Below are 23,612 nucleotides of genomic sequence, written 5' to 3' on the forward strand. Positions count from 1 at the left end.
GAATTATTGTCATGTTTTTAATGAAATGCATAGAATTAATTGTATAGAATGAATTGTTAAACTCGATGTTAATCGAACAGATAGAATTATCATAAATGGGCAGTTGAATGCGTGTAGTTTCAATTTAAACCGGTTTAATCTCTGGCTATGTTCTGTTCTGTTCCGTTCCGTTCTAGATTCAATTCAATTCAAAGTTTATTGCTCAACAAACGACATTGCACAAAGCAGATAAATACGAAAAAAATAAAACAATACAGGAAAATGATAGGCTTAAGTGTACACAATTCGACAGTGAAAGAACATCATGATTAAGTTACTATAATGTTATTTAATACAAGGTCATGCCTTTTCTGATATAGCTAACTCGAGCAAACGCGTATTAACAGAGGAATTCAACAGTATTTGAAATCTTACTACACTAGGGTTCCTTATAGTATTCTTTTATGTAGGTCTACCTAATATTTTCCAAAAAGGGCATACTAAGATGAAGTGGTATTCATCACAAACAACAGCCAGCTGGCATTTCGTGCACAGACTATCCTCCCTTAGGAAGACGTTGTTTTTTATTCCTCTACAGAAACTAAGATAGCAATAAATGTACACTCACTCTTTTTTTGAGTTTGTTAAGTTCTGAGTCGATGCGGTTTTTCATCATAACTCGGTTGCTGGCTTGGCAACGGAAATACAGGTGAGATAGGTGCGGAAGATTTTCGATTAATTCGACGATTGATTTGACGAATGGATCGATATCTTCCTGTGTATCAAAGCTCTCTTCGAAAACGTTGAACTCTAACAGACGAAGCAACGAGACGTTTTTAAGAAGTCGTAAGATTTCACAATGCTGTTCGGTGCTTTTAAGTGAGCTTGTGATACCGATATTTTTCAGCTGATTTACCGCGTCTGATGATAGATACTGAACAAGTGCTTGGTAATCAGACTCTATCTTTACATCTACCGATAAAACAGTCAGCCGCCGCAGGTGAGGCAGAATGCGGCTTTTTTCTAAACTAGATCTGTGACAAGAAAGAAGCTTTAGTTTCGACATTGAAGCGATGCAATCACTGATTTTTGTCGATTGATCTTTGGTTAGTTGAATCTGATCAAGATGAATTGTTTCGATCTTTGAAGATCTTAAGGTGCTGTTAAAATCTTCCAAATCTGTATCGGTCATTTCTTCATTGAAAATTCTCCCATAAGGCTTGGATTTCTCTCCGCCTCGAAGATGAATAGCTTTCAAGTCCGGAATTATCTCTGTCAGCCCGATATGTATAGGTTCATTCGGAGGCACACGGAGATATAGATGCTTTAGGGATGGAGAGAATTTGCGAATATTGCCAAAAATTTTCCCACTAGCCTCGGTTTTGATGTACAGAATTTCCTCTTTGTATTGTGTGGATGGATCACGAGTGATCGACTGAACGTCATCTTCAGATTCAATCAATCGACTCGTTTTTATCCAGTCACAATCGAGTTTCTTGTAACCGATACGGAATTCTCCTTTCAATAGGTCCTCAAACCAGTACATACTGTTGCTCTTCTGACACAATGCCAAGTACGGATCACTGTCTATTGAACAACACGTCTCCCGTGCGATAATCATACCCTGAAGACGAGTGTTACTCGCTATGGCTGTTTCAAATGCGCAGTATTCGCCAGTGCCGGATTTCAGTTCGTAACTCATAACTCTTAGATAAACTACCTCGATCGGGCATCGTTTGTGTTCGAGTATTTTTGCTAGTACATTTATTTGCACGTCGCTAGTTATATTTACAATCAACATTTTTCCGATGTATTGAAATATTTCACTAATGGCGTCGTCCGGACAGTCGGCTTCATTCAGGTAGATTGACAACTGATCAGATAACCAATAGCTTTCAGATTTGAGTTCGATGTAGCGTTCGTAATCGGGAAGGGCCGCCATCTGGAAACTTTTATCATCGTTGATTATATCATCGAAACCTTCCTCATCAATAGTGACTGCTTTTAAATGTTCATCTATTAAAGTCTTGAAAAGTTCACCGAGGCCGCGGTTATACTTGTAACGATACAGCAGCCCTGCCATGAATCTCGGGTATAATTCACCATATTTCTCAAGTTTGTCCGGTAGTTGTTCAAACGCGCATTTGTCCCAGGGTATTTCACCACTGTTGTTGAATTGCACGACCGAGTGTACCGCCGCCAGAAATTCCTGCACAGATTTGTGTATGAACCGTAGCTGGACGGAGCTGTCTGATTTCCGTCGCGGCGACATCTCTTCGCACGTCAAAGCCGTCCTCTTCGATTCGTCGAGTTTGAGACGATTTTCGCTGAAACTGTTTTGATGCGCGATGAGCGTCTCATACGCGACTTGACAAATTTCTTCAAGCGCCTCTGAATTTGCGATGTCGCCAAAAAAACATTCCTTCGACAACTTGAAGCCCTCACGTTTACTGATTAGAAAACATGTCAAATCGATGTAGATATCGGTGAGTTTTGATGGTATCGTAATTTCTTCCTTTTCCATATACAGAAAACAAAACATATGTAGTATCAGCGGGTTGTAGTAGATACTTTCAAATAAAGGTGGCGCTGCGGTTTTAAGCATGTTGAATAGCTGTTTTGGATCGCGCTTGGGGAATTTTCTCCTCATAATATCGATGACTTCTTCCTGTTCGAAGCCGGATATCGATACAACGGTGAATTTGGGATCAGTGACGATCTTGCTGCCCCCGGACTCACGTGTTGTTATGACGATATGCGCTTTCGGTAATTCTTTGGTCACGTGTACGATGTCTTCCTTCGCTTTATCGTTTTTCAACTCGTCGAAGCTGTCAAGCAAAAATATCGATTTTTCTGCATTTTCCTGAACGAATTCTTTAAAACCATCAAACGGCGGCCCGTCTTTTTCGATTACTCGATTCAAAAGATGTTTGTAAATGTACGTATAAATACAAGCGTTATCAGCGGGCAGTTCATTTAACGGTATATAGAATAACATAGGAAATCTTTTAAGAAACGGTGATCGCTCCCATGACAACACTTGATTAACAATCTGTGTAGTTTTACCCATACCGGGTTCACCCACGAGGCACACGCGATTCATAGCACGCACGTCATAAGTGAAAAGCTTCTCAAAATCATCGGGTAAAATCACCGACTGCTCCTCACTTCCTTGTTTTCGGGGTCGAATTTTTGCGTGTTCTTTGGTAAAAATGTCGTTGAAATTGATAAATTTATCGCTCCACCAAACCTCTTTGTACTCTTCAACATCGATCATTCGTTTATAAGTTTCTTCCAGATACCTCCGAACTCGAGTAACATCTGTAAAAACAAAATCAGTTAAGGATTTTTGAAGTTTAGAGTGATATTAGACATCATGTGTACAAAGTGTAAGATATTGATCAACAGTTGCTATGCTGTTTTTCCCTGGTGATACGCGGGATTTACGCGAAGCAGTAGAACGCGACCATGGCCACATATTCATTATGTACAGGATATGGAATGAATTTCAATTATTTCAGATGTTAGTGTTTCAATGCACAATATAACTAGATGGTGTGATATGGCGAAGTAAATAAATGATAATAAAGCTGAGGGCAGTAAAGCTGATGAAGTGTACAGTAGTCAAAAACATATAAAATGGCGTAGTTAGTTACATATAACTATGTGCAGTGAATTGCAGACGAAACATGATGCCTTAATGGCCGTTTACAAAACAGATTATAGCAATCACAATAGATACGCTTTTAATTTGGATGAACAGTCAACAGTCGACAAGGATTCGCGCCTAGGATTTCGTCCAACCGACTGTGACGGGTACATTTTAAATGAGGGAGAATTGTAAAATAAAGTTGAGATAGAACCTTAATCAAAATTCTGTCCATTTCTAAATTTGTTTCGACGTCCTATTTTACTAATTTGTAGTCGTTGTTTTGTAAGAACAATGAGGGGTGGCAGGTTGTCGTAATAATAAACCAAAAATAAACCTTACTGTCCGTGCCAGTCAAAAGCTATCCAGTGGCGGTTTTAGGATACATCACATGCCTCGCGCGAGGCACTCGAAAATCCGAAATTCCCTTCTTGGACCAAGGCAGAAGAAATTCGAAATGGATTTGAAAAGTTTTCAAATGTCAGGCAAAATATCCCGAGTGTTTCGAATATTCAATCGCAGGTTATTCGGAGTATTTTATGCCGTAGTGCGTTCGCATAAAAAACCTGCTCAAATAAACCGAATTCTTGAATAAAACTCAAACAAATCCTCTTTCGTAAAATTCTCAAAAATATGAAACCCACGGCTTTCAACTTTGCGTAACATTCAGAAAAATAGATTACGAAATAATTTTTTCAGTTTTCAATTTGCCCATTAGTAGTAAAATAACAGGCTATTGAAATTGCGTGTGAGTGCGCTAAAAATAGCTTTTAGCGTAGTGTATCAAGCATAGGAATGATTATCGATCGGCCAGACCGTTGACATGAGCTACAAATTTTCAATTGATTTCGGTTACAAAATGTCCTCTGGGGGAGTGTATGTATGTGTCCTATGACAGTGCTAATACTTAACAAATACCAAGACGATAAGTTAAAATCACTTGAAATCTTCTTCCAAAACCGCTTAAGATAAAATTATCAATGATAATAACCTAGAAGATTGACTGATCAAAAAACCCGTCTGATATGCTAGAGAACCCTTCCCAAAGAATACCCATGATCAATTTCAGCCGTTTTGATTCTGATCGGGCCAGATTTTGAGCCACAGATGTTAAACAAAATATTAGTTTGCTCAAACACGAAGACCGTTTTAAAATCCATGGCTCGACGAAAAAATTCAAACTTCATTTTCCATCCTCATTTTCATATCATTTATCAAAAAATGTTGATCATGCGTTTAACTGTTCAGTAGAGATAACAGATTAGAATCATAAATACCGGATTAACCTAATCAGGATAAGTTAAATCCGGGTTTTGACATTTCATTCTGTTACGACTCTTTATCAATTTGTATCTAACAGAATACGATTTTAAATCTGGATTTCTCATAAACCGGATAAATTTCACCGGTTCCCCCAGTAATCCGGATTAAACCAGTTTAATCATACTTAAAACCACAATTCAACCTTACGAAAATGAAACTTAATTTCATTGAATTGAAACCGGTAAAAAAATTAATCTTAATTTCATCTCAATCTCGTGGATTAACTTCCCAAACTGTTTAATCTTGATCTTGGATTAAATCAGAAAGTGACGACTGTATAATTTACTTACTCGACTCCTCTACCAGGAAACCGAGCTTTTTTAATTCGCCTGAAAAATGAAATGAAATTCATTAATTAGGAATATCATGATAACACTAAATCAACTTCAAACTTCAACTAGGGGTCCAGGTACACCATGCCCACCTGCGAAGTGGTTTCAAAGCATCCACAATCAATATTCAATATTCAATGCCCCCTGCCGACCATACACAAAAACCAATGACATTGAAACTCACCACAATCATAGAACATGTCAGCAGCTTCGATTTTGTAATTGATCGTGATAACAAAATATGCCTGGGTACCAATATAGGCCTAATAAGGAAATACTAAGTTATTCTACTATTCAACACCCCCTGATAACCATATGTAAAAACTAATGACCTTGAAACTCACCACAATCATAGAACATGTCATGCGCTACAACTTTGCAATTGATTATGGTAACAAAATATGCCTAGGTACCAATATAATATGGAAAAACATTTTTTTTACCTACGAATGAGTACTGATGACACCAATATGGCCGCCAATCGTCATAATTGCCTCATCAAATATACCTGTCTCGGGTATAAAACATACCTTTCCAAAGAATACCCATCACAAATTGCAATGAGAAATGGCAAACCAGTAGGAAGCTACAGGACTACATTGACATTTTTGGGCACTAAAAAGGTCATAGGACGGCAATCTTGAGTCTGATCGACCAGATTTTTCTCATGCTGATGAACCCTTGGGGAATTCAAATATATACGAAAGATCAAGGTTATTGATGAAAGCGTCTTCAAAATTTCCCTCGAAAACTTCAAACATGTGTAAAAAGTGCTGATTTTGGCGAACAACAATGGCTGCCAGTCGGCCATCTTGATTCTGACAGGGCCAGTATTTAGTGTGAAGATGTGTCTAGGGTAGATAGATGTGTAACCCAAATATCAAGACATTACCTTGAAGCTTCTTCAAAACCTCCCAAAATAACTGGATTCCGTCTACGGACGGACGACGGACGAAAAGTGAACGCAATAGCCCGCTGAAGTCCCAAGTGGGCTAACAAGTAAAGCTTCTACAGACATCATTGATTGTTCCTACAAGTGTTGCATGTATACTGCTTGTATACAAGGCAAAATGCCCAATCCCTCGAAGAGAGGTACTCATGAGATGTACCAATGAGATGTGCTCATGAGATGTACTCATGATATTTACTCATGAGAGGTACCCGTACTCACTAGCGCTATGACTCCTCACTATTTCAATGCAATCACCCAAACATTTGTCAACTGAAATGAAAACAAATAGATAAGTAAATAATTTAAGTTGATACGAACTGTGACCAAAGAGTGACGACTTAAAACACTCATTAGTTTAACTCTTAAAATCTGTGTCCACGTGTATTATGTGCAAGGTGCAATACAATTACATACATATGTTGATCTAGGTGTACATTTATATGTCATGATTGATGAATATAATCTTCAATGAATTCAACGCCACAGTTTTCTTAATCTGAAAAATGAGTTGTTATTGTATTGATATTCACCTGTTTCTGTCAGTTCAGTTGTATTTGTTTCACTGTCAATTTCATCTCCTATTCAAACAGAACAAACAATTATTATTCAAAACCTGAAAATCAGATCATTTAATAAAACGTTCAGTGAAACAAAAATTCACTATTTACCGAAACATTCTTGGACTTGTTTCCAATAACCTGTGTTTGTCTTTAAAGTTTTACTGGTAAATTTACTGAGTTCAGACACTATATGTAATAAACAATAGACAAGTTTTTATACAATAGAATTCTATTATAAATCACAAACTGATTTCACTGTGGGTTAGCGGTAAAAATCCCCTTGGTAAAAATTCCCTCCTTTTGAATGCAGTCTAAGTAGATGCAATCATATTTCATATAATTGATACATAGATCGAATTTATTCATATTTTATTGTGAAACACCATTAGGATATCGTGAGCATACAAACTATTGTATATACTATTTGAATTAAAACATAAAACGAATAAACGGTTCATTAATACTAAATTGGTACCGTACTTAAAGTTATCGCAGTTAATGAAAGGGTTCATCGCACATTTCAAACATATTACACTAGCTTGAATCTAAAATATTCCAAATTAAAAAGTTCATTTTTTCTAATAATTCATGGCATCGCGCTGCTCAAATATACCACAAGTTACCAAAAGTTCACAGTTAAAGAAAAATTTCCAGTTCGATTTTTACCTAGGGGATTTGTGAACTTACTCGCGCGAGATATATCATATTCCCACTGTTTTGATGACGAACTGCTGCGAGCCTCTTTACATTTCTCTTTTAAAATAGTCTCTAGTGAATCTGTAATTATACAATGTTTCGATGTTCGAGGAGCAAAGAAAACTTAGATCCATTGTCGACACCATTGTTACATAGGGTACAAATAGGTTCCTCTCTAACTGTATTATCCCATCTCCCAGTTTCCACCGGAAACTTGTGGTTGCATGTTCTGAATATTATATGGTTGTCTGGTATATTAGATATTAAGTATGGTTTAGTACTAAATCCTGCTTGAATGAACTGTAGTACGAGCCTTTGGAAGAGATAGAACATAATCAACTCCTCCATCTCAGCAAAAAATGATCTCTTAATCTCTGGCGAAGAGATACTTTTGGGAATTGGGAATAATTGGCTTAGTATTGAACCAATAGTATATAAAATGTTTTTGATATTTACAAATTTGCAATTGTTTTTGATACTTCTTTTTTTGTGTAGGCCATAAAGAGCTTGATAGATTGCCCCTGATCTCCACCCTTACTCAGTACCAGTCGACCTTCACCCTTACTCAGTACCAGTCGACCTTCACCCTTACTCAGTACCAGTCGACCTTCACCCTTACTCAGTACCAGTCGACCTTCACCCTTACTCAGTACCAGTCGACCTTCACCCTAACTCCCGGTACTGATTTAATTTGTTAATTAAAACACCTAACAGTCAACAGTATTCACCTTTAAATCCCGGGATTCTGTTTGCAATAATTTGTTTGATATGAAACACTGAAAAAGAATAAACACAATAGATTACTGCAGGGTCAGAGAAACATGTTCTATGTCTTTTTAATAGCTTGTTCTACGGGGTAAACCTATTAAAATATCATTTCGGAGGAAATAAGAATTTAAATAAAAATTCCCTTAGTAAGATTAAAATCAGGATGAGGGAACTGTCGATAGGGCAATATATGTTCAAACAAACGATTCTTGGAAAGTTCGAATTATTCACACTGTGATCAAAAAAGAACCTCGCGTATTTCAAATTTCATCATTCGGTGGAGGTGAACAAATTCTTTTTGCTCGTTTTTTCACTGAATTCGTCCCACAATTATTTTAATTTGACTTTTCTTCGGAGGCCATAAACCAAGCTTCAAAAAAGGCCCAAACCAGAGAATAGATATTGAATGTTTATAAAAGGCTCGCAGTATTGAAGATCAGTGAGGAATATCTGTTACTCTGACATTTCAAGCAGAAAACTTCTATCCATCTTCAGAGATCTATATTCAGCTTCGAAGCCACTACTTTTGATTTCGAGTCACCACGAAGACAGTAATATTCCCCCAAAACTGTAAAACAAGCTGCAATTCAACCTGCAGGCTATTTGCATGAACTTAGGAAGCATTTCAGTTTTAAGCGTTCTGAACAGCTATGCTGGACTTAATAGAGCTGTGTAAGAACCACTATGTGACGTCACATCTTAAATAGTTGAGACTACTTTCAGTCTTGAATATCATGAAGAGAAAAACCCACAATATAGATCTAAAACACCAGCTCTTGTTTTTTCTTAACGCTGTTTCATCTGGTTGTGTCCTATTAATATCCCTTCAGTAGAGGTTCCTGGTGTGACACTCCCTACTTTAAACCATACTTCAAATAAACTCTTAAGATGGGCGGAAGAATTCCACCCAAAACATTAACACTAAAAAACAAGAGCGCTTATTTTAGATCTGTATTGTGGGTTTTCTCTTCACGACATATCATATCATTCATTGATTAATTAGATAAGTCTTTAACATGTAAGTTGTTATCAGTACTTACTCGCTATTTCATCTTTAGCTGAAACACAGAAAACAACAATGACTTACGAATAAACATTAAGTAGATCTAAACAGTTACATTCATACAGTTCACTTAAACAGTATGTAATTAATTCTACATAATTCTTTGTTATTTTGGTCTCAATTAAAAGTGTAATCAGAATTGATTTATTTGTAATATCATTGCACTTTAAACTTCAACCTTGAATTTTACTCACTACTATAGACTACAATTCCTCGTTTCTTTAATTCCACTGAAATCACAAATAGAAATTGAATATGAATTCAGCAATAAATCAATCCGCGATGAAAAGTGAAACAATACTTATCAGCTTCAAAACGTTTTACATGGACATTTGACACGAAAATGCGACATGTGACATGTGAATAAATTACGAACATGTCGATGAAGATGTTTTATCTAACTAAATTGAGCATTTGACCCTACATGAAACGTGTAACCATGTATAATTTGGGAATATGTGTTTGTTATATGTTTGTGCACATGTGCATGTTACATATAATATATATGAGCATTTTGTATGTATATACGTTTTTACATGCATGTATAATTTGATATATAAAATTGATATTTACTTTCATTCATATCAGTGATATATTTAAACGCCTGACAAACTGAACTGTGAATTATTCTGTTCAATTCCTCCTCATTTTTTCTCTCTTCATTTTCCTCTTGTTTCAGTTTCTCTTCGAGTTCTTTCAGAAATCTTTCAGCTCGTCCAGCGTACAATTCTAAAAGTGATTCACCGTGAAAACAATGAGAAATTGAGATCCACAAAACCTTGAGATTGAAAAATGATGGAATAAACCCTGCTGATTCTGATGCAATCCTTACATAGACCTCGTACCTTTGGTAGATTCAATAACTGCGATTTTCAATTTAATTTCTGAAAAAAAGAATATAATTCATGACTACAACACAGCATCCACTACTGGTGACATCAACACATCTATTTTAATCTATCCAAATATTTGAAAGAAGTTCTGTTCCTGTTTCTGGTTTATCAGAAAATCATGTAAAATCATAATGACTATAAAATATCGTTTAAAGTGCATCGTTAATTGCTAGCCATTTGTTTTTAAGCGTCTGCTTTCGACCCTTGACCTCAATAGTCATAGTTTATTACTATGAGTTTCTTACCTAAAACATTTCGGCTTATTTTATAAATACCTGAAAAAACAGTTGAACAACTAGATTAACACATCAGAAACTGATTTCCAAAAATGCCACATTCTGACAGAAATCCACCCCATTAGGCTCCGAGCCCCCTGGGCCATCTTTTAATGATGTTTATTTACCGGGTATTATCAGAGCCACTACATTGGAATCCAATATGCATGAACCAAAACATAAGTTTTTTCACGCTGTTATTAATTTTCAGAAAAAGATACAGCAGCTTTCTTGGATGCAGCAATTTAGATATTTTTGGAACCACCCACTAGAGAAAGGGACGGCTCCTAATACGTACTACGATTGATTTTGAACAGACAGTGGAACCAATGATATTGCGTGGCTTTCTCGTTTAAACGCGACTGATTTTTAATAGATGAACTCGGTCTGAAGAATATTCACATCGATACAAATTGTGATCTAGCAATATTCTTAGTTTCCGCATCGATTGCCACCGTGCAATAACCTATACTTAATAAGTGGCTCTGAATCAAAACAGATGCCTTTAACAATCTGATGACATGATCATCAAATAAGTCAGCTCAAAGCACAAAGATTGTTTACACTTACTTTTATCTAGTTCTGTAGAATTGTTCTCTTCTAATATCTGCAAACTTGACTCCGATAAAACTGATTCTACAAATAAATACATGAGTAAAATAATGCAATAGCCCGATGCGACTAAGTCTCAAGTTCAGGGAAACCGCGCCACTTTGGGAAGAGAGTTGAAATGCACAACAATCAGAAAATCTTAATATTCAACGCCCCCTGGCGATCATATAAAGAGATGAATGACCTAGAAACTCACCACACATTTCCATAGATCGCGTTATGAGCTACAATTTTGAAATTGACTGGTATAAGTTTTGAAATTGACTGGTATAAGCCTTTCATTTCTTTTACTTCTATTTGATTTTACGGCAGAGTCGACATACAATTATGTCCCGAGAAAAAATGTCATTTTGCTTATAATTCATTGCATCGCACAGCTCAAATACAAGTAAACAAGAGTTCACAGTTAAAAGATAAAGCTAACAAGAGTTTACAGTTCCGAATTTTAAGACATTACTAATAAAAAGTTCAATTATTATTATTAATTCTAACAATTTAAGAGTTTACTTAAGAATTTATCCCAACGAAAGATTTCATTGCACAGTTCAAACATATTTCAGTCTCATTGCTTTGAAATGTTTTTGAAAATCACCAAGTGTAAATAAGAATATCAGGTCCAATGTTAATAAATTCTTGGCTTACTTCTCCTCATATTTCCTTCTGGCATCTTTACCTCTGGCATTTTTACCTATGGTGGAATTTTTCCTCTGGCATTTTTACTACTGGTATTAAAACCTATGGCATTTCTACCTCTGGCATTATTATCGCGTACCACAAAAAACCAATGACCTCGAAACTCAAACACAATTATACAACGAGCTTCGACGATTGATTGTAGTTACAAACTACGCGTAGGTGCCAATTGGCAAATTGTATATTATTCAATATTTAACTCCCCCTGGTGGCAAAAACAAAACATTGACTGATTCCAAATTCCATGTAAGGAGATGAATGCCAATAATAATCAAATATAAGCACATCATTAATAAAACTTAAAACCGGTTGTTGTTTTCCTGAAAAAAAAAGTTTTCCATTTAGAAATGAGTACTGATGACGCTGAGGTTGATATTGACCAGATCAGTCAAAACAGGAATTTCATATTGCATTCGTCATGAAGTGGATTAATTTAATTGTTGACAATTATTGTTCCACATTACCAGGTAGCTAGTTTTATTGCACCTCAGATCTCACATTAACCAATTATATGAAGATATTAGCAAAACGAAGACATTTTAATTCTTACCACAAACATCTTTGTTCGAAAAACGGTACTGGTCGGCCACTCCCATTTCTGTAACACAGAATATCAAGACAGTAATATTTACATTTATTTAGGAGTTTCATAAATACAATTTTATGACAATATCTGAATAAATGGTAGATACTCTTGCAACAAACCTTTCTGTGTTTCATCGCTAACCTTCTTTTTATCTATTTGTCTGACGAGGTTTTCTGTAATTAAACAAAATGTTTAACACGTTTATAATTGTCAGCCCCCCCCCCTGATAGATGAACTGAAAACTCACCATTCTGTTGTTTAACTTCTTTATTAAGTGTTTCCTTAACAAACTTTTCTATAAAAAGATACAGTGATATATCAGTTATAATTGAACAGCCTCAGCACCAGTTTAAACATCATAGTGAATATTATAACTTACCAGCAATTTCAACAGTTGCTGAAATATAACGTAAAAGTGTTTGAAGAATATATTTCGCACATGACTCTGAAGTACAGACAACTCGCATGTACATGTAACTCAGTTGTACATGTATGTACAGAGAACTAACTTGCACATGTACAATAGATTATAAAGCACATGTATTTTACAAACAGTTGTGGATAAATGAGAATTAAAACCTACGTTTTATGTTGGCTATTCCTCGTTCACATAATTCAGCATCTACAGTAAAAATAAACACAATCAATTATTCAATGATTTCACAACAAACTCCACAGTATTTTTACTGAAATGATTTATGGAACCTACCGGACATTTTAGCAAAGTAATCAACAATAGATTCAACTGCTGAACCAACTGAAAATATAGAAATTCATTATTACCGTTTACTGGAGAGAAAGCTGATTTTTTTTCGAAGGAAATACATTTTTCAACCAGAAAGACTTTTTCGTCAAAAGTGAACAATTTTTAGTAGTAATTCCAAATTATAGTACTACGAAGACTTTTTAAAACTCGTTGGAATCCTGTGTAGAGAAGCACATATAAAAGTAGAACTCAAGATAGGCTACAATTCATAGTTTTACAGACCATTTTTGATAAACTCTTTCTCTTTGTTTGTAAGGGGTCTTTTCTCTTCATTCGATTTGTCACTCAAACTAACATGAACTTCATCTGAAACACGTTAAAACATGAAACACTTGATACATAATGTTTCTCGTCAAGTCGTGAGTTGATTTATCCAGAAAAAAAAACTTCATTCTTTGACGACGAAAGATTTACAAGATGAACTGCAACTATTTTTATGCTGCATGCTACTACTAGTTTGTATCAAATCTTACTTAATTTGTCTCTTTTATTCTGGATTGTATATATGTCTCATAATTTTGCCATAACTTAAGTACTCCTCATGATTACAATTAAGATAAATCGGGATAAAATAAAAATGACAAATAACATCTCAACTCGAAACCTGATTTCTAAACCCTCTACCAGCCACTTCTATCAGGATTATGTAATATGGTATTCTGGAATAGTTAGAGTCTATACTGGTAGAAACGAATAATATGGAATTCTGGAATCTGTAGAATTGCAACCTGCCAAAAGACTGGCGGCAATCTTGAATAACTTCGTCACTTTTCGAACACAGCTGAACAAACTGATCTATCGACAGTGGATGATAATCCGGTAGAGACCAATCAAAGTCTAAACGACTGCCATCTTTTCAAATCAGATTTTCCATATTTCCAGAAGGGTGCATAGATGGGTGTATAGCTGTACAAAATGATCTATCAAACAGTGAATAATAACGATACCTTCATCTCTATTGTAAACTGCATCAGCGCCATCTATTGACCTCTTCTCGTTCAGTAATGTATCTGTAATACATTTACAAAATGAGTTGACAGTAGAATAATAATCAATAAACTCATACATCAATAACTGTATTCAATCAACTCTTACCGATCTCATTTGATAGTTTCATTTTTAAATTCTTTATTCTAAAGTATTTTCCTGTCAATAGATAATTATAAACACATTTGAATCGATGATTCGAGTTGAAGAGGAAATATTGAGTCGTTTCGTAAACTTACTTAGGATTTCTTTCACCAAATCTAACATACCTGAAAATACATTGATCAAACTCTACTTAAACTTAAACACATGTGCATGTAGACAAATCACATGTGCATACACACTTCACATGTCATGTGAACTGCTCACGTTTATTGACGTGTGCACTTACGTGCAATCATGTACACCTATGTTAACTTACATGAACATGTTTCCGCAACTCACAACTTACTATGTATCAATCAAATGTCAATGCACACATAACTCACATGCGCATGTTTACATACATCACATGCGCATGTGTACATGAACTTAAAACAAACTATAGGTAAACAATAACTTACTTTGATCATGTGATAACCGTTGGAACAGGTATTCTCTGATAGCTATTGCTGAAATGAAATATAGAAAGCATTTGTTCAATATTTGAATAAACTGTGCATCAAACAGTTTGAATTACTGCTGGATGAAGATAGGAGGCAGATGTGTCATATTTAGAGACAGACAGTATCCATGATTGGAACCAACCAACGAAAGCTGTTCCAGTTCTGTTCCTCCCTGGCATCAGAGACCCACATCACCTCAAAACTTACTCTCACTACTCTTACCTCTCACTCCTCTTACCTCTCACTCCTCTTACCACTCACAACTCTTACCACTCACTACTCTCACCTCTCAATACTCTTACCACTCACTCCTCTTACCACTCACTACTCTTACCACTCACAACTCATACCACTCACTACTCTTACCTCTCACTACTCTTACCTCTCACTCCTCTTACCTCTCACTACTCTTACCACTCACTCCTCTTACCTCTCACTCCTCTTACCTCTCACTCCTCTTACCTCTCAATACTCTTACCACTCACTCCTCTTACCACTCACTACTCTTACCACTCACAACTCATACCACTCACTACTCTTACCTCTCACTACTCTTACCACTCACTGCTCTTACCACTCACTACTCATACCACTCACAACTCATACCACTCACTACTCTTACCACTCACTCCTCTTACCACTCACTCCTATTACCTCTCACTACTCTTACCACTCACTACTCTTACCACTCACTACTCCTACCATTCACTACTCTTACCTCTCACTACTCTTACCACTCACTACTCTTACCAGTCACTACTCTTACCACTCACTACTCTTACCAGTCACTCCTCTTACCAGTCACTCCTCTTACCACTCACTCCTATTACCTCTCACTACTCTTACCACTCACTACTCTTACCACTCACTACTCTTACCACTCACTACTCTTACCACTCACTACTCTTACCTCTCACTACTCTTACCACTCACTCCTATTACCACTCACTACTCTTAACACTCACAACTCATACCACTCACTTCTCTTACCACTCACTTCTCTTACCACTCACTACTCTTACCACTCACTACTCTTACCACTCACTACTCTTACCAGTCACTACTCTTACCAGTCACTACTCTTACCACTCACTACTCTTACCACTCACTACTCTTACCACTCACTACTCCTACCACTCACTACTCTTACATCTCACTCCTCTTACCACTCACTACTCTAACCACTTACTACTCTTACCACTCACTACTCATACCACTCACTACTCTTACCTCTCACTACTCTTACCACTCACTACTCTTACCACTCACTACTCTTACCTTGTTTATCCTTATCTCTCGTTATCTCCCAATCATTCTCAGTTTCGTAAACATCGCCGATTATTCTAACAATTTCTATAAAACAAAAGTCTATTATATTATTTACTGTTCAAATGTTTCAAAGACCCGAAAGTTTAAACAGATCAAAGTAACAGACAACACAAATATTGCTACAGATATTTGAACAAGCTCCAATGTTGTTAAGTGGTTATCTTGGGGAACAGAACTCTAGTCAGCCATCTTGATTCTGATTGCATCTAGCATGAATTCAAGGGTTTATGACTACGGTTGTGATAATGAAGCAATATCTGTTGCATATAATTCAGGGCCCGGTTTTATAGACTGGTATTAACTTAAACCCGGGGTTACCTCAATTCATTTTCAATTCTGTTAACCCCTGGGTTAAAGATAATACCATGAGTCTGTAAAACCGGGCCCTGGTGTTTAGTGAATGAGTTTTGAAACTATGAACTGTATTCATGTAAGATATTCTACATGTTATAGAAATAAAGGGTTAATAATTCTATAAATACCTGGCTGCAGTTGGTCACGTGTTTTCATCCAATTCTCATGATCTACAAAGAGAAAACAACACCTAAACATTATCAAACCGATATCTGAGAATATGTGCAGTAAATCATGTGAGAGAATCTTACCTTTTTCATACCAGGTTTCACTTGTCCAACGCAACAATTCATTCACGTCTTCAGGTTTCGGACCCAAACGCGGTACTGTTAATTAGAAAATAGAAATACTGTTTATTTACACGATGCACGTTCACCTGACAAATCAACCCAATAAAGAAACAGTGTTATTTGGATAATGTTGGAGCCACCCACTAGAGATAGGCAATGGACCTAATGCTATGATACTGCAATACTTTCTTGGCGCAACAGATTTTATACATGTATCTACCCTGTACATCATGATAGTAGTGCAGTATCCACAGGGTCCAGTTCCACAGTTCCGAATTAAGATTTAACTCTGATTTAACTAATTGAAAATGAACTAACTTTAACTCAGAGTCAACTCTAACTCACATCTGTGGAACTGGGACTTGGTCTTTCCAGACGAACTCGGTCTATATTCACGTCTATACAAACTGTGACCTAGGAGTGACGACTTCCGAACACTCTTAGTTTGGACACTTAAACATGAGCAAAATATGCATGACTATAAAGCTGTCGATGACTACACAGTTTTTATGACTAGGGACACCACGCCCACTTGGGAAGTGCTTTAAAATGCTCAAAAATCTGACCATTTCAATATTCAACGCCCTCTGGTGAACATGTAATGAAACCAATGCCCTTGAAACACACCACAATCATAGAACTGGGCCTTTGAAAGATACACATATATAGACCAAGATAATTGATCAAAGCGTCTTCAAAATGTCCCTGAAAACTTCAAAATGTGTAAAAAGTGCTGATTTTGGCGAACAACAACGGGTGCCAGTCGGCCATCTTGATTCAGATCGGGCCAATGTTTGGGCTGAAGATGTATTAGGTTAGATGCAAGCCAAATATCAAGAAAACTTCCCAAAATAACTGGATTCCGGACGGACCACGGAGGATGAAAATTGAATGCGATATATATATTGTTCTCTTTTTCCATTGGAATTTTCTGGAGTTTCAAAATCTATAACATTTTTTTAATGTTTTCCAAATTTTTCATGTCGTATGAAATTGGCTGATCAAAAATACCTGTCTCAGCTATAGATGATCCCTTTCCATAGAATAGCCACCACAAATCAGATCTTTATTTACAAAGAAATTATAACAAGTTATACAAAAACCCAAAGGGACCCAAAAATAACCCAAAAATAAAGAAATTAAAGGGTCTTCAAAACTTCCCAAAATACTGGATTCCGTCTACGGACTGACGGACGGACCAACGGAAGGACGACGGACGAAAAGTGAACGCAATAGCTCGCTGGTCCCAAGTGGGCTAAAAAGGCAAAAAAAAGATTAATGTTTAAAATTTGTTAATTAACGGTTTTAGTTCTGTGGCCTATCTAACAGCTTAAGACCAGTCTAAGTTCATTTTGGTTTCTATAACCGATCTAACAATTTAAGACCAGTCTCAACTCATTTTGGTTTCTATAACCAATCTAACGATTTAAGACCAGTCTAAGAGTTTACGACCACTTTTTGAATAAGACTCTGCAACTAGGGTCCCGAAATTTAACATTTTGACTGATAATCGAGAATCAACTGCGTACCACCTTGGGACCCTTGACTCCCTATAGCCTTGTAAACTATTTTTTCATTTTAAGCATTATGTATAATGAATTATTACAGGACTTACAATTTCCACATCTACACAGTTGATCATCAGGTTTTCTGCACCGCACTGTCAATTAGAAATATTAGTATTTTATTTCAACAGTTTGTCTGTTATTGTTTTTCAGATTAAATGATGGTTTTATGTAAAACTTACAGCAGTCATGACGCCACAGTATAAACAGTATTATCAGAATCAGTAATATCAGTAATATACCGATCACAGCACCAGCCACACTGCCTCCACCATGATCTAAAACTAATCGATTTATTATATATCAATCAGCAATTGATTTCACAGCGTTGATATTATTTATCTATTTAGGACTAGCCTCAAATAATTGTTTCATAACCAAAATCAACCGTGATATACATCGGTGGTTTAGGATTTTTAGAGTATGTTGGTTGATTTTGACTTCAGGGACAAAATTCTATCAGTCTGTACTCAGTATTCAGATAAAATCCGGTGATTTCTGACCAACGTGGAATCTTACCTGGTTCATCAGTTGGACCGGCGTTATGATAACCAGCGACATCAATGACCCTTTCATTAATACCGTCAGCCAAACACCGCCCTCTATAGTCAGTTGTGGTACTATTTACGATAGGAATCGTTATATTCCACTGATAGTTTGATAGTTTTTGAACGACAGCTGGAGGGTCACATGTAACTTGTTGAGTCAATGGGTTACTATTAACTGTTACATTATACGCCGCGTGTGTTTCATTTTCACTGGATTTCTTGTAAACTGGTGCAAAATCTGTTTGAAAAATACAAAAGGTGAAGGTTGAATCTGACAAATATCTGGCCTAGCGGAGTTCTGAACCCCTGTCACAGGAGCCATGCTCCCTTGGCAGGGATTCGAACTTGATGGCAAATATAATACGGCGCAGCAATATTATCTATTAACGTTCGTAGGAACAACAGTTATGTTTTTTGCATAAATCGCGTAAAGTAGCAGGGAATTCTTTTTTAACTGTTATTCTTAGGTTGATTGCTTAAATTCGACAGATAAATCTGTTACTTACAATGAACAACGATTGGATTAAATTGTCGAGGTTCTGGAAACGTAAGGTTCTCCTTTACAGCACATCGAAATGACGTTCCATTGTGCAGTTTGAAATCAGCTTTGAACTTGTAGGTCGTGTCAAAACCTTTTAAATGCCCTTTGCGAGGTACTTTACGAGGTTGTGGATCAGGAATTGGCTGCCATTGTTCAGAACCTCTTCTCTTCTGCTGGTATATCACTGTAGGATCGGGCCTCCCGCCTTCTGTTCTACAAATATATTTTACAACTTCTCCTTCAGTTCTAATGTCAGGTTGTCCGGTGAGATTACCTTGTGTTTGAATTTCATCGGGAAAATCTGAAAAGATAAAGATGTAAATGTATTTTTGGATGATATCATATTTTGGACGATCAAATTCATGAATAACGGGATAAATACACTGTAGCTCAGCTCTCATGCGCGCCACGTTATTTGCTTGTTAGGCACCGTAAGATATGGCAGGGGAATTCATATGTGGACACCCGTTTGAATGTTAAAACTCAAACAAGAATTCAGACTGATATCGTATGGAAATTCTCCGATGACAATACTATACAACTTACACGTAACATCCATTTTAGTTTGATGTAGTATTTGATTTTGAAGTGGTCTCGGTAATATTAAACCATTGTATCTCCTCAACTGACATTGAATCAATGTTGCGTAAATCATGTATCTATAATCCATCTGATTCCTGTTGATAACTCCATCTTTCACCGCAGTATTTACACCTTGCTCATGGATATTTACAATATCCGTTGAACCTTCAGTAAATCCATCAGCATACCATTTTACTTTGATGTTTTGATTACCGATCTTACTAGTGGCTTCACAAGTACAAGACAGTGATTGGAATTGAGCCACCTTACACGGGTTTTCATTTATCCCTATACCTACAACAAATTTAGATGGAAACATTTACAATTTACCAGATTCCGTGGAACTGGAAAACTAGGGGCCCAGGGACACCAAGCCCACTTGGAAGTGGTTTCAAATGCTCAACAATCTAACAATTTCAATATTCAAAATATGGTAACAAAATATGTCGAGCGACCAATATAATAAGGAAATACTAAGTTATTCTACTTTTCAACGCCCCTGGTGACCATATAGAATAACTAATGACCTTGAAACTCACCACAATCATTGAACATGTCATGAGCTACAACTTTTCAAACTACGAATGAGTACTTACGACACCAAGATGGCCGCCAATTGCGTCATAATTTGCTGATGAAAAATACCTGTCTCAGGTATAAAAGACCCCTTTCCAAAGAATACCCATCACAAATTGCAATGAAAAATGGCAAACCATCAGGAAGTTACAGGACTGAGAATCAAGGTTAAAATTGACATTTTTGGGCACAAAAAAGGTCACAGGACGGCCAACTCGAGTCCGAGTGACCCAATTTTTCTCATGCTGATAGACCCTTAGAGGATACAACTATATCTGAAAGATCAAGGTAATTGATAAGCGTCTTCAAAATTTCCTTCGAAAACTTCAAAGATGTGTAAAAAGTGCTTCTTGGGCTGAAGATGTGTCTAGGGTAGATACATGCATAAATGAAATATCAAGAAATTACCTTGAAGCGTCTTCAAAACTTCCAAAAATAACTGGATTCCGTCTACGGACGAAGGTCCGTACGAACGGACGGACGGACGGACGACGGATGAAAAGTGAACGCAATAGTCTAAAGTCCCAAGTGGGCTAAAAAGGAGATTAGATCTTAGACGATTTGTTTGTTTTTCAAAAGGACTCAAAACCTAGAGGTCGATAGAGTGTATAGTCGAAATTGATTGGCACAAATGCTTATATGATTCTATCAAAATGAAGATTTCAATAGTTCTATTGTTGAATACATGAAACTCAGAAACACTTGAAACTAAACACTTAAAAGAAACGGATTTTAATCATCGTGGTTTCTTCAAGCTATCGATTGTTTTTGAGCGGACATTTGAACTGATGATACAGCTCAACTTTCATGGATATTCTTGGAGCCACCCACTAGCCAAAAGGGACGGTGATAATTTAACTGATGATACAGTGTAACTTTCTCGCGTTTAAACGCTGATGATTTTAATCATTTACGATGAACTCAGTCTGAAGAATATTCACATATTCAGAAACTGTGACAAAAAGAGTGACGACTTTCAAACATTCTTAGTTTCACCCTTAAAAAAACGTTGCAGAATCTGCATCCAGTTCTGGAATTGGTTGTTTCCACAGTGATATCCGTCCAAGAGTACCTTGTAGTAACACCAGACACCGAGGTTCTTGGTGAATCCAAATCAAAACAGATGTCCCTGAAGTATTTGAAAGCACGGACTTCTAGATCTCAGAAAGAACTGACCATACTCACTAATAACATCTGATATGTAGATTTGACTTTCTTTCGTTCCTGCTGAATTAGTGGCCACACATTTATACTGTTTACCAGGCTCCAGTTTGAAAACCCACACTGTCGATATACCGAGTGGTAATGGTGTCCAGGCCCCTCCTGCTCCACTGTTCACGTGCAGCTGGAAGTGTACATCAGTCGTTGTAGAGCTGCTCTGTTTACAGGTAATACTAACAGTTTTACCTTCCTGCGACAGTAATATATTTGTGCCCGGTAATACATTCACACTGTTCAGTACAACTGCATCAGGTGCTGAAATATCAAATACACAATATACGTAATATTCTTGTACCCGGTAATACATTCACACTGTTCAGTACAACTCCATCAGGTGCTGAAATATCAAATACACAATATACGTAATATTCTTGTACCCGGTAATACATTCACACTGTCCAGTACAACTCCATCAGGTGCTGAAATATCAAATACACAATATACGTAATATTCTTGTACCCGGTAATACATTCACACTGTCTTGTACAACTCCATCAGGTGCTGAAATATTAAATATACAATATACGTAATATTCTTGTACCCGGTAATACATTCACACTGTCCAGTACAACTCCACCAGGTGCTGAAATATCAAATACACAATATACGTAATATTCTTGTACCCGGTAATACATTCACACTGTCCAGTACAACTCCACCAGGTGCTGAAATATCAAATACACAATATACGTAATATTCTTGTACCCGGTAATACATTCACACTGTCCAGTACAACTCCACCAGGTGCTGAAATATCAAATACACAATATACATAATATTCTTGTACCCGGTATAAATAAAAAGGTGTTCAAATAGGTACGGGGCCAATTCAAGAGGAGGTTTGGGGTGCACACCCCTGATAATGGCAAGATTTTACTTGAAAATGTAAAATATCAAAATGACACCTTAAGAAATTTAAATTCATAAGCTTATTATCTGTATATCTAAAAACTGGTTAGTGTTTTCCGGTAAGCTTTTTTCCCTATCAATTATATACGTATATGATATGCCCTTTTTGGGGGAGGGTGAATCCGTCCCTGAATCAAACCCCATGGTATAATCATTTTCTAGAAGGTTGGATTTGACAAAGCAAATAAATACATGCATAAATATTCATTGCGAGTTTCTGATGTGATCAAATATCATAACGAAAGAATTTGAAAACATTTATAAGACACGACGTTACGAAATAGTTATATTAACATGATCACACGTTGTGATAAAACTAGTTATCCAAGTAACTCCCAAATCTCTAAATGTTAACAATATAATTGCATATGTTCAAATTACATTAGATACTGGACGAAAGATCGGTTTAAAGAATGTTAACTGCATTTCACTCTGATATCGAATGGAAATTCACTCATGAAAATATTATACAACTTACATGTAACATCCATTCTAGTTTGATGTAGTATTTGATTTTGAAGTGGTCTCGGTAATATTAAACCATTATATCTCCACAAACTACATTGTATCGATTTTGCGTAAATCATGAATTTAAACTGCATATGATTCCTGTTGATAACTCCATCTTTCACCGGGGTATTTACGCCTTGATCATGCATCATGTCGAAATCCGTTGAACCATTAGTAAATCCATCAGAATACCATTTTACCGCCATGTTTTGATTACCGATCTTACTAGTGGCTTCACAAGTACAAGTCAGTGATTGGAATTCAGCCACCTTACACGGGTTTTCATTTATCTTTATACCTATAATGATATGATAGGGTATGGTATGTCATGGTATGTCATGGTACACAACAGTAAAGCACAGATAAGTTTTCCTTTTTCCCCCTCAGCATTATTTGATAAATCTTAAATCAGATGCACCAAAAGGGTTGACCAATTTATTTCTAGAGT

General features: G+C 36.5%; 1 protein-coding gene across 4 annotated transcripts in view; it reads right to left on the reverse strand.

Annotated features, from left to right (window-relative positions):
* Positions 1–68: 68 nt before the first annotated feature.
* Positions 69–23,612, reverse strand: part of LOC141906708 (uncharacterized) — a 31,483-nt gene continuing 7,939 nt past the window's right edge. For all 4 annotated transcript variants that reach the window (XM_074796012.1, XM_074796013.1, XM_074796015.1 and 1 more), the window contains 34 exons: positions 23,133–23,462; positions 21,710–22,000; positions 19,913–20,242; positions 19,332–19,667; positions 18,797–19,063; positions 18,460–18,561; positions 18,328–18,372; positions 16,674–16,748; positions 16,551–16,592; positions 16,018–16,092; positions 14,698–14,745; positions 14,374–14,403; positions 14,243–14,293; positions 14,095–14,157; positions 13,370–13,453; positions 13,091–13,138; positions 12,965–13,003; positions 12,761–12,778; positions 12,629–12,676; positions 12,501–12,554; positions 12,346–12,393; positions 11,061–11,126; positions 10,461–10,490; positions 10,168–10,206; positions 9,896–10,051; positions 9,517–9,552; positions 9,300–9,317; positions 8,220–8,267; positions 7,483–7,572; positions 6,904–6,981; positions 6,766–6,813; positions 6,455–6,505; positions 5,242–5,280; positions 69–3,300 (listed from right to left, as the gene is read on the reverse strand). In XM_074796012.1, the coding sequence (XP_074652113.1) occupies positions 581–3,300; positions 5,242–5,280; positions 6,455–6,505; positions 6,766–6,813; positions 6,904–6,981; positions 7,483–7,572; positions 8,220–8,267; positions 9,300–9,317; positions 9,517–9,552; positions 9,896–10,051; positions 10,168–10,206; positions 10,461–10,490; positions 11,061–11,126; positions 12,346–12,393; positions 12,501–12,554; positions 12,629–12,676; positions 12,761–12,778; positions 12,965–13,003; positions 13,091–13,138; positions 13,370–13,453; positions 14,095–14,157; positions 14,243–14,293; positions 14,374–14,403; positions 14,698–14,745; positions 16,018–16,092; positions 16,551–16,592; positions 16,674–16,748; positions 18,328–18,372; positions 18,460–18,561; positions 18,797–19,063; positions 19,332–19,667; positions 19,913–20,242; positions 21,710–22,000; positions 23,133–23,462 (5,843 nt within the window). In that variant the 3' untranslated portion in view covers positions 69–580. The remainder of the gene's footprint in view (positions 3,301–5,241; positions 5,281–6,454; positions 6,506–6,765; positions 6,814–6,903; positions 6,982–7,482; positions 7,573–8,219; positions 8,268–9,299; positions 9,318–9,516; positions 9,553–9,895; positions 10,052–10,167; positions 10,207–10,460; positions 10,491–11,060; positions 11,127–12,345; positions 12,394–12,500; positions 12,555–12,628; positions 12,677–12,760; positions 12,779–12,964; positions 13,004–13,090; positions 13,139–13,369; positions 13,454–14,094; positions 14,158–14,242; positions 14,294–14,373; positions 14,404–14,697; positions 14,746–16,017; positions 16,093–16,550; positions 16,593–16,673; positions 16,749–18,327; positions 18,373–18,459; positions 18,562–18,796; positions 19,064–19,331; positions 19,668–19,912; positions 20,243–21,709; positions 22,001–23,132; positions 23,463–23,612) is intronic.

Source organism: Tubulanus polymorphus, chromosome 6 (genome assembly GCF_964204645.1).
Source record: "Tubulanus polymorphus chromosome 6, tnTubPoly1.2, whole genome shotgun sequence".
Lineage (NCBI taxonomy): Eukaryota > Metazoa > Nemertea > Palaeonemertea > Tubulaniformes > Tubulanidae > Tubulanus > Tubulanus polymorphus.